Source organism: Myotis nattereri (assembly GCF_964212035.1).
Source record: "Myotis nattereri genome assembly, chromosome: 12".
NCBI classification, from domain to species: domain Eukaryota; kingdom Metazoa; phylum Chordata; class Mammalia; order Chiroptera; family Vespertilionidae; genus Myotis; species Myotis nattereri.
The window spans coordinates 64,620,015-64,632,462 of NC_138087.1; the positions used below are offsets into that span (position 1 = coordinate 64,620,015).

The 12,448-nt window shown below is 39.9% G+C and overlaps 1 protein-coding gene across 1 annotated transcript in view; it reads right to left on the reverse strand.

Moving 5' to 3' along the window:
- SVEP1 (sushi, von Willebrand factor type A, EGF and pentraxin domain containing 1) overlaps positions 1-12,448 on the reverse strand; it is a 147,910-nt gene that overhangs the window by 26,747 nt on the left and 108,715 nt on the right. Inside the window, exons 37-40 of the mRNA XM_081103278.1 lie at positions 11,555-12,227; positions 6,854-9,639; positions 5,509-5,734; positions 1,741-1,896 (exon numbers count right to left, since the gene is read on the reverse strand). Coding sequence (XP_080959404.1) covers positions 1,741-1,896; positions 5,509-5,734; positions 6,854-9,639; positions 11,555-12,227 — 3,841 coding nt within the window. The remainder of the gene's footprint in view (positions 1-1,740; positions 1,897-5,508; positions 5,735-6,853; positions 9,640-11,554; positions 12,228-12,448) is intronic.

The following is a 12,448-nucleotide window of genomic DNA, read 5'->3' on the forward strand; positions in this document are numbered from 1 at the left end:
AGTGGCTCTTAAACCACACCTTAAGAAACATAATGGCGTGTCTATACAACCATGAGGCACAAAATGTCTGGCTGCCTCTATTTTTTTCCCTAATATGAACAGCTTTGATGATAATGGCCTAAATCCATTAATTGGCATGATTTGCAAATTCTGGGATTTATATTCTATAATTTGTTACCTGGAATACTTATCTAAAGGGGAACCTCCCCTTCATCTACTATTTGGTGATTTAGCAGTCTGGGTAGCATGGAAAAACATTCTTCCCTTTTTGTTGTCTGTTTTCAAAATAATGAGTTTGTTCATTACCAATACATTTATTTAGCATTATCGTAGGTCTAGTATTAGTCACGACACATTTGATGTGTTTCAGTCCATTGAAGTTACTGTCCTATTGATGCTAAAATGGTGTCCTTTTTGCCTGTGGGAGCCTTGTTCAGGTGGCTCCTCAGTTTCTGTAAACTGAGCCACTGTGGCCGGGCCAAGTCCCTTGTTAAAAATACAAAAATACCTTTGATAGGTTCTTTCCTGTCTCATGTGACAAGATTTTCTAAGCGAATCTTTTACACTTCTTGTCCCAGACCTGGAATCAGTTATTTCTGCAAGTACCTGGATATTAATGTATTTTTAAAATAGTTTCTCAGGTAATTCTAACATATAACGTGGAGTGAGAACAATTGCTATAGCACCTCTCTCAATCTTGCAGTTAACACCAGGACATTCCCTCAAATTACCTAATTCCTCAAATTTAATGACCCACTAGTTTTCTAGATTTGTTTAAATCTTATACTACCTTTTTTCCTTAACAATTGCAAAATGAATACTCTCCATGAAGAACAACTGGGTTTCAAAAACAACTTTCCAATTGCCAACCAACTGTTACATTATTATTATCTTTTCTTTCTTATAATTTTCCAATCTTTTGAAGAATTTGAACAAGATCCGTATAAGCTCAGTTCCAGTGTTCATGGACCTATCTTATGACAATTCTTTGATTGTGTGGTCCGAAAATGGAATGCACTATACAAATTTAACAGACCACTGGCAATGAATAGTTCTGCAAAACCTACATTTAAATACCACGACAACAATAAGAACAGAGAGGAAGAGTTTCCTGAGAAACCAGATGACACCATTCTGAAATGTAAGACAGATTTCTTAAATTTCTAAGTTGGATGATATCGCCATGCTTTCATCAAAACTGATTGCAGCCTTCCTACCAAAGTAATTAGGGAGACGGAGGTGCTGCTGATGGGGTCATGAGACCTAACCTGGTCCTTGGTTAGAACTGCTGTGAGGATTTTTCAGGCCAGATCTGCCATGTGGAAACCTGGCATCTCAATCAAGAACCTGTCTAGGTGTTTGAGCCCACTGCTTGAGGAAACCCTAGCTCTGCATACCTAAATCCCTATGGTCAGCTCCCCAGGGTGACAGATGGACTGCCTGCTGCAGAGTCTGACCAACAGACGGCTGAAACGCAGGCTTAGTGCCAGTCTTATGGCTGGCATACTACTCCCTTTACATGGCTTTGATTTTTTTTTTTTTAATTCAAGACTTACTTTGCTTTTTAGAATTGTAAGTCACCTTAAGTATTCCTTGTAAAATATTAGTGTAAGAGGCAACAAAGTATAAAGGAATATTTTAGGACCAAAATCAGTGAAACAAATCAGTGCTAATACTAAACATGTTCCCAAGTAGACTGGAAAAACAAATGAATTCTGGTTAGATGGTTTGTTTGCTCACCTCTAATTCATAGCCGGGCTCACACTGATAAATCACCGTGCTTCCAAGGCTGTATGTACTGCCAATCACAAATCCATGTTCTGGACTTTCAGGTTTCCCGCAAGAAACTGGACTGCAAGATTCATCAGAAAATGGTGGCTCCCAGGTGCCATCAAGCTAAGTAGCAAATAACAATTGTGAGTTATATTTAGGAGTTAAATTGTATGAATGAGGAAATATGTCAATATTGATTGCATAGCCAAATGATCTCCAAAATGATAGTCAAAAGGACCTAGAATCTGGTCCTACTTCTGCTACTTACTGTCTGTGGCCTTGATAAACACATTAATTATTATATAGTTTTTATAGTCATTACTAAACAATGTTGGACATTTCTTAAGCATATAAAATAAGCATTTTCTCCCTAATAAAATCCATTAAAAAACCAGTAGCAGCAAGGAGTATGTTTTCATTATGATGCCTAAGGGCTGGGTGGTTTCTGTGACATACCAATGCACCCGTGTATTTCACAAAATTCTACATTGTATTTTAAAGTTTATGAGAAACAGCAAATTTTAGGCATACCACTCAAAGTTTAAGAAGATGGCTTCCATTTCTCCATTCCAACTTGAATACTTGAAAACATTCTATTATATATTTTGGAGCCACATAGTTAAAAAAGTGTACGTATATCCACATACACCCATATGCTTTATTTCCCGACCATCATGGTTAGAATGAACATTTCTCAGCCCTCTCTTTAGGTAAAGTGAAGTAGGCACAGATATTTCCTTAGACTGTTATTCTCTTGCTAATAGTTTTGTCTTCTTTGAGGAAATAGTTCATGAGTTGGATAATTGTCTAAAACAGGATTTGAGGCAAAGCCTTTTATTCTACATTATCAGCAAGAAGTAATTATGTATACATATATGCCTGCATCATAATCAACCATTCCCCTAATGTTGGAAATATAAATTGTATCTAATTTTATACTATATATAGTGCTTCAATATTTCTGAGTTAATCATTCTAGGTATTTTTTTAGTAACTTTTAAAATGAGATAATATTGTTTTCTTTTGCTATATCTGGAATTTATTTTGGTACATTTTAATTTTCTCCCTAACGGTAAGTTAACTGTATCAGAATAATTTGTTTACTAATTATTCCTTTCCCTACTGCCTTGTGATGATCTACTTTTGACTCATTTCTTTTCTTCTGTTCGTTTTTCCTTTTACCTAGGTTTGCACCAACACCACACTGACCGGAGTTCTGTAATTCTGTAATTTGTCTGAATTTCAGGAGGAGCTAGTCCTATTTAGTATTCATTTTTCAGAATTCATATTGATCTTTTCATGCATTTGTTTTATGAACCACAGGACCATTTTGTTATATTACAATAAAATATTTTAGGCATCGAACATAATTTTATACAATGTATACATTTAAACATTCAGAAAGGGTCTATTCAGACCAAAAACTAAACCAAAACTCAGCTGATTGAAGGTTAGGGGTCATGCTATGTGTGGAGAAAGTAAATGAATTACTGACTTGGGAAAACGAGCACAGACACCTGTAAGGCAGGGTCCTTCGGGCACATGAGAGGCCATCTCCTCGTGCACACACTCTCAATGGGAGGACATTGAGTGATTCCTGTAAGTGTGCTGAGGCTTTGCTTGGTTCAGAAGGCTCAGGGTCTTTGAAAAAGTTTCCCCTCAAACTGCTTCATCTCTAAATCTAAGAGGGAACATCTGGAACTCTACCAATTTTGAGACCATGGCCACTTTGATGTTCCTATTCCCGGCAAGTTTGCTTTTAGGCTTGGCAGCAACAAAGCATTGAATATGCATGATTTACAAATGGGAAACTGGAAGGAGAAGGAAATAGTTCTCAAGTCCCTCCTATATGGCAGGCATATACTAGACACTTTATTATATTAAATAATGCAATCCTTTCAATGGCAGATATATGTAAAAAAGAAAACAAGGTCACAGAGCCTAAAAATACTTGAGATGAAGTTCAAAGCCATGTTTAATGGAAAAGCCACTCTATACCATGCAGCATTCCTCCTCCCCCTACCCCAAACTCCAGCAAAGGAAGATCATATCAATGATTTATTTTTCTTTCTTTGGTAAAACTTCAGGAAGCCAGGAGAAGGGAATGCCCTAGGGCAGTGGTCGGCAAACTGCTGCTCGGCAAACCGCGGCTCGTGAGCCACATGAGGCTCTTTGGCCCCTTGAGTGTGGCTCTTCCACAAAATACCGACTTCTGCGCATGGGCCACGAAGTTTCAATCGCACTGTACGTGTGCGCCCGCATGTGGTATTTTGTGGAAGAGCCACACTCAAGGGGCCAAAGAGCCGCATGTGGCTCGTGAGCCACGGTTTGCCAACCATGGCCCTAGGGAGTTGGCTGCTTTCAGTGCTGAGCTAGACACTTTCCCTCGTTATCTGTATAGCTTTTCATACTGATCATACAAGATATGAATTACTATATATTTTCTTTCTTTGTTTTTTAATACTCACCTGAGGATATCTTTTTTTTTTTTTAAGGATCTTGGGCTTTATTCCAAGTGTGATTGAATACCATTATCCAACAGTAGAAGAATGGGTTAGTAAATTAGGTGCCCCACATCAGTGATTTCCAAAGTGTATTCTAAACAGTTATTTGTGGAACAGACATTTCACTGTATATATTTTTTTAAGTTTCATGTAAAAATTAATTTGAAGAAAATGTCCTTTTTTCATTAAAATATAATATTATAGGCTTTAAAAAATCCTACAGTAAAGGACATGTTTACTTTTACAACTTCTCAAAGTTATCTGACCTCATAGATGTTTAATTTTCCCCAAGTAACATCAGTTAAAATCCCAAGAAAACTAGCATTCTAAAAAGTATCTTTTGGTAAACATTGCTATATACTAGTATACATTTGATCATATATAGAAAATCCATAGGAAAATACAAACCATATGATTGAAACCATACAAAAACATGTATGCATGAGAAGGCAACATGAAATAATTAAAATATGTGTTGCTTAGGATGACAGATTCCACCTGAGGATATCTTTCCATTGATTTTTAGAAAGTGGAAGAGAGGGAAAGATAGAGAGAAATATAGATGTGGGAAAAACACATCAACTGGTTGCCCCCTGCATACACCCTGACCAGGGCCTGAGCCAGGGAGGAGCCTGCAACCGAGGTATGTGCCCTTGACCGGAATTGAACCTGGACACTTCAGTTTGCAGGCCGATGCTCTATCCACTGAGCCAAACCAGCTAGGGCTCTATACTTTTTTCTAATAAAGAAACTAAAGCCCAGAAATTTTAAGTAACTTTCTTAAAGTCACACAACTCAAAAGAAGCAGAATCAGAATCTGACTCCAATTTCTGTCTGTTTCTACAGCCTCCCATCTTTCTACTAGAACTGGAAACCTATTTGGAATCATCAGGGCTCATTTCTATACATAGACTCTTTTGAATATCTATGTGTAGACTATATAACCATATGGCTAATTTTCATGAATATTTTGTTATAGATATTTTAATATTTTATTGAACTTTGCCTCTTTTTATTGAACTCTGCCTTGGTATTTTCGTTAGTTTAAAAACAGGAATATTGGAAAGATGTATTTTATTATATTTCTATCAAAAGATTTCTCAAATCCTTTGACATGATTGGAAACATGAGGCATCTTTTTTTTTTCTTTTTAGGACAGTAAGATACTGTTTGTGTGAATATATATCAATGAGTTACATTTACACGTTCTAATTAAGACAGACGATCTTACCTGACATGTCGATATGTTAACTCCCTCATAGGTGTAGCCTTCTGCACATGACACAGAAACTTGCTGGTTCACACTGAAATCATCCCCATGAACAAGTACACGTGTGATGTTTGCTGGCAGAAAACATTTTTTGGGACTACAGGAGATTCTCTCAGGGGACCAACGGCCATCTTTCTGACAGGTGAATGTATCTATGTCTGTATCCATCACATAACCTTCCAGACATCTGCAACAGATAAGCAAAAATAAATGCCTTAAGGAGAGAACAGTGCCCTTGGTGAACTGTTCTTGAATGTAAGATGCTATTAAAAGGCTCAGTAGGTATTTTGTATGCTATACCAAAACTGATGCAAGCATCAGGTGGAGGCATTGCCATGCAAAAACACCAAGATGATAACCAGATAAACCCTTTGTTATCCACATTAAGGATTAGCCAAGATTGAAGTTGCTTGAAATGTTGTTATTATTGACCTTCATTGTAGATGATATCACTACTGAATTCATGTTTATTCTAAAACAGCTAATAGTTAAAGAAATTCTAGACAAAGTCCAAAGTAGACTCAACTAGTAGTAAGAATATAGCATAATTAATATTTATTGGGTATTTACTTTGTGCCCAGCACTGTTTTAGGTCCTTTACATAGGATACTTCATTTAATCCTAATTATTAGATACTATAATGCAGGGGTCCTCAAACTACGGCCTGGGGGCCACATGCAAATACAAATATTGCATTTGTTCCCGTTTTGTTTTTTTACTTCAAAATAAGATATGTGTAGTGTGCATAGGAATTTGTTCATAGTTTTTTTTTTAAACTATAGTCCGGCCCTCCAACGGTCTGAGGGACAGTGAACTGGCCCCCTGTTTAAAAAGTTTGAGGACCCCTGCTATAATGTCACAGTAGTATGGCTATTCAAATTCAAATCAACCTGGCTCTAAAACTCTATGATTTAAAAATTTTGCATTTATTTATTCAGCATAAATAATATTTACTTATTAAATTCCAGTCACTGTTCTAAGTGCTCTACAAATATTAACTCATTTCATACTCAAGTCATCCCGATGAGTAGGTACTGCCATTCTCTGTATTCTCATTTTGCAGATGATGAAACTGACACAAGCAAGCAGAGATTTCTACCTAGAGAATCTGGCTCTAGAATTAAACCATTTAATTAGCTAACATTTATTAGGTGGATATGCTTTTTTAAAAATTTCACAAATTACAGGCCAAGTAGGAGTCAAACTTGGAGCAATCCATATCTCTAGTAAGTGATTTTGACCAATCACTTTTCATTTTACAACTCTTTTGCCCTCATCCGTTGGAAACTTTGAGTCGTGGTCTTACCTGAGCTTCACTTTACTTTCATAGGTGTGCGCCTCTCCAATTGCCACTGCATTGGCAACAGACGGTGGGGGTCCACAGGACAGGGGCTGACAAACTGGATAAGGCTGGCTCCACATCCCTTTCTCGGTGCAAGTCAGATGTGAACTGCCCTGGAGGACATACCCAGGTCTGCAGCTGTAAGTTATCACATTTTCTTCCAAAGAGTCACTCTCACTGATGAATGCATTTGGTATTGTTGGTAGAGAACCACAAGACATGTGTTCACAGCGGGGGAAGTCAGAGCTCCACTGGCCATCCGCTTCACAGGTGATTTCAGAAGGTCCCAGGAGCTTGAAGCCTTTAAAGCACTGAAGCTGAGCTGTCTTTCCACAACCCAAATCTGTTCTGTTGACAGTTCCACCTTGAATGACTGGAGTGAAACACCTGCAAGGCTGGCAGGAAGGTGGGCTGCCACTCCAGGAGCCATTGGAGAGACACCTTCTTGAAGGACTTCCATGGAGCTTATAACCGGAAAGGCACTGATACTGTATATGCCCCCCATGATAAAAGGAAAAGCCATTAGGGAAGCCATGGGAAAGATCTTCAGGAGGTCCACAGTTAACCGGTTTACAGAGAGGAAACTCTGCATCCCAGTTCCCATCTGACTGACAGGTGAGTTTTGGAGCACCATGCAACACGTAGCCCTCCTGACAGTGGAACACCACTTCCTTCCCAAAGCCATACTCCAGGCCATCCATCACCCCATTTGCCAGCTGAGGTGGGGTGGCACAGTTGACAGGCACACAGATGGGGGTGGTTCCACTCCAACTTCCATTGGCCAGACAAACACGACTCCTGGCTCCCTCAAGTAAGAACCCTACATTGCAAGTGTACTCAACCTCTTTTTGGAATGTGTACTCATCTCCTCTCACCTGGCCATTGGCTAAGATTGGGGGTGAACGACAGTCCACAGGAATGCATACTGGCTCATTCCCATCCCAATTTTTATTTTCTTGGCACGTTCTTCTCTCAGTGCCATTCAACACATACCCGGGATTACATTCATAGTACAACACACTCAGGTATGTGTAGTTGTTTCCTCTGATGGAGCCATTTGTAACTGGACTTGGTTTTTTGCATGCAATGGCCTCACAGTGTGGGGAAGCACCACTCCACTCTTTATTCTGTAGACAAAGTCTTATGTCGGAGCCCACCAGAATGTACCCGGGTTTGCAGCTATACTGGACAGCACTGCCCATGGTGGTCTCTGTAACATGTAAAAAGCCATTTTCAGGAGCAACAGGCAAGTCACATTCAATTGAAATGCAGGATGGTGCACTGCTGTTCCAAGTTCCATCTTCCTGGCAGATTAGCACAGGGTTCCCCAAAAGTTCATAACCTGGATTACAGGTGTAGGAGACCATGGTGCCATGTAGAAAGCTTGCTGAAAGTGGAGCAGGAGTTGAGTCTTCCCAGGTTTTGGCCACTGCTTCCAGATAATGATGAGGGTGAGGAGTCAGATATGGAACTTCCATCATATCTTCCTCTTGGTCAAAATACCCCTGACCATCCTTGAGCTTAGTATAGTCCCCAAAGTCAATTTCAGGAGGGAGACCACAGTCTACGGGTACACATGTTGGGCTGGAGCTTGACCATCCTGACTCTTCACAGGTATGCATGGCATGACCAGCCATCTGGAATCCAGGGAAGCAGCTGTAGATGATCATGGAACCATAGCTATAATCTGCACCTTCTACAAAGCCATTATCAATGGGTTGTGGGGGGTCACAGTGGATGGCACTGCAAGATGGGACATCCACATCCCAATCACCTGTCTCTAAACAGGTCAAGGTCTTGGGACCTTCGAGCCTGAAGCCTGGGTCACAAGAGTATGTAATGGTTTGTCCAGAGTATAGGTTTGTGTGAGAGAATTGTCCATTCAAAATCTCCTTGGGCTTTGGACACTCAATGGGTTTACATGTTGGTTTGCCTCCAAGCCAGTGACCATTTTCTCCACAAAGGATGGTAGTATTTCCCACCAACTCAAAGCCTGGCCTGCAGGTATAGAGAGCTGTGCTGAGATAGGCAAGACCATGCACATCAATGATGCCATTGAGGATTTCCTCAGGTTGGGGGCATTCCACTGGGACACATTCTGGCAGCGGAGAGCTCCAGGTACCGTCAGCTTGGCAGAGGATGGTAGGATCTCCTCTTAGGAAAAAGCCATCCACACACGAATAGTTGACAGTACTTCCAAAATGAAGAGCAGAAGCAGGAGCAGGGACACCAAAGGCAATTAGGGGAGGTGGGAGGCAAAGAACCAGCTTACAAACAGGAAAAGAATCATTCCATTGCTGGGATGGCAGGCATTTCAGGACAGAGGGCCCCTGGAGGACATGCCCTTCTTTACAGGAGAGCATCACCACTCCCACCTCCGCAGTCAACTCTTTCAGCACCAGGTGGTTTTCCAGGAGGGGTGGATCTGGGCACTTGGTGGGCACACACTTTTGGTTTGGCTTCTTGTTCCATTTGCCAGATTTCTGGCATGTCCAAGAGTTATCTCCAATAAGTTCATAACCCTCATTACAGAAAAACTGAACTTTGGACCCCACTTCAAAATTGTCTCCTTTCATGTAGCCATTCTGGATCGGGGGAGGTTTTCCACAGCTGAGAGGGATGCACGACAGAGGGGATTCACTGTGCCAGTGGCGATTGGCTTGGCAGACAAATACAGGGCTTCCAATTAGCTTATATCCCGGGTTACACCGATATCTCACTTCACTCTCAAAGACCCTGCCAGTGACATGCTGCATGACAGGGAGAAACAATTAAGTACAATTTGTATAACAGATCTTATGATTAACTAAATACACTGAATAGTAAAAACGAACTAAACTAAAATGCCTAATTTAAAATGAATCAATTAAGACAAGCAAATAAGGATTTATGTTTTTTTCCAGTAGGTCCAAATGCTATTTTTAAAATAAATTCAAAGGACAGTAGGAAGTCAAATTAGGTCATCACTACTGCAGAAATGATTATCACAGTGCTGAGCCCATAAGTAAAAGATAAGTACTGTCTAAATTGATGGGTGAATTTTTAAAGTAATACTGAAAATTGTAAGTTACTTCGTAAGTTCAAAAAATCTTGCTGACCAAAGCAACACTATAGTTCGTTGTTTTAATCACGAAAGAGTGAACACACATTCAAACATACTTTATTTGTTAATTTCATTAGACAATTTAAAAAGCCAATGAAATATTTCTCATGGATATGGTCGTAAAAGTACTGTCAGAGTTTGATACTCGTTCTTAATATACTTTTTAAAAAACTGCTGCTAAAACACCAACAAGGGAAATTAAAAAATACTATTGAAGTTTTAAACAGAATACTTAATATTCATGATCTCAAAATTCAAATAACTAAGTGTATAATAACAGTTCATTTTTAGGTGGGACGAAAGATGAATTAGTTATGAAACCTTTAAAAGATTACTATGGGTCTTTGTTAGTGATAAAGGTGAAGACTAGCTTCCATGCTGTAATGAACTTCTTGGTATTTGGACATAATTACTTGTTCTTTTTACTTATTTATTGCTTGGGCACCCCTCACATGCATCAGCATCAGGCCATTACACACCTAACCTGTACTGTTAAACACTATACTTCCAGTGCTTACCTGGCACCAGTAGGAGCTCCAGAAATATTTGTTAAATGAATAAAGAAAGCCTCCTTACATATACTATAATCCTCTTCCAAAGGAAATCTAATACATTTGAGCAAATATCTTAAATAAATGGCTCTTCCTGTTGTTTTGCTGCTTTTGAATATAAAGGACAACAGGTACTATGTATGTGTTGGCCTTTAGAAGGTGTTCAATTTAAATATTGTCTATTTAAAATGGCCCTTGTTTTGAGGGAATACATTTTCCTGCTTTCTTGATGGACTTAATGAGAAGACACATACTAGTGTGAAAGCAGGACATGTGTGGGTGTAATGTAACCCTTTGTCCATCACAGTAAAATTACTTTTAAACCCACTAAAACAAGCCTGCAAGAACTGCATCATAGCGAATAGATGGCTTAATCCCATCTTTTGTCTAAAAACTAGAAATGATAATAGATTTCTTTTGACCTTATTTCTATAAAATAAAGTACATATCCATCTTGGAATAACTTCTATAAGGCAAAATCTATTAAAGTTGGTTTATTCTAACAATAGTTAGGGTTGAGATACTGCTATAAAGTGCTTCAAATGTGTATATACTAGTAGAATGCAGAAAGCTAATATGTTAGAAGGATTCATATCTCTATGACCTTTTCTCCAATATTCAATACCTACAGATTTAGCTACTTCTGTTTTTCAACAATCTGTTCACTGGCCCTGATTTTTAAAATAAAGTATATATATATTTATATTTATTCTATATTCCATATTCTTGATTTCAGAGAGGAAGGGAGAGGGAGAGAGAGATAGAAACATCAATGATGAGAGAGAATCATTGATTGGCTGCCTTTTGCATGTCCCACACTGGAGATTGAGCCTGCAACCCGGGCATGTGGCCTGACCAGGACTTGAACTGTGACCTCCTGGTTCATAGGTCGATGCTCAATCACTGAGCCATGCTGGCCGGGCTGGCCCTGCTTTTGAATTCCAGGTTAGTCACACTGGCTGGCCTTGAAAGTGAAGAAAGCCATGGACCACGTGCTAATCAGTCTCTTACCTCCAGAAAGCCATTCTCAATCTTAGGTGGCTCACTGCAAGACACTGGGTGGCATGTAGGTATGGGGCTACTCCACTGTCCTGTGGCTTCGCAGGTGCTCTTCTTCTCCCCTTTGATGTAGAAGCCCCTGTTGCAGCTATAAGCCACCATGGCCCCAAAACTGTAGTTTGATCCACTCGCATAGCCATTCATGATGCTCGGTGGTTCTCCGCACCGCACGGGGATGCACTGGATGGACATGGGGGAGGGGTTCCACTCCCCGCCTCTCATGCATTCAATCTTTGCTGAGGTGTTGAGTACGAAACCTTCCATGCATTTGAAGCTCACAACGGAGCCTGCTGCAAATTTTGCTTTGCTTATAGATTCCAAGATGCTGTACGAAACAGATGGGGGTTTTTCACAGAAGTGAGCTATACACCGGGGCATAGCCTGACCTTCTGGGGGAACCCACTTGCCCTGGGCATTGCAGAGCAGCTGGGAATTGTCTGCCAGGCTGTAGCCATCTGCACAGTAGTAGAATGCAATGTCTCCAAATAACCGATGGGCAGTCTCTGGAGAGGCGTGGTCCACGTGGGGGGGCTCATCACAGGAGACAGCCAGACACTGCTGGTTACTTCCACTCCACTTGCCACTGGCCAGGCATTCAATGGTATCAGGTCCAGCGAGGGTGTAGCTATGAGATGGGGGCGGGGGGAGGGAGGGAAAGAAACAGTAAGGATAATATTTGAGAAAAGGTATTTGTGCCTCTTTATTTGGTTTTTTATTATCTTTCCTATAGCAACTCTACTTTTATTCTTTAAGATAATATTTTTTATTCAGCTGATTGATCACATGATTTTTAATTGGGATATAGAAATATATCTTGATTTTAATATTCATGCTCTTTCAGAAAGG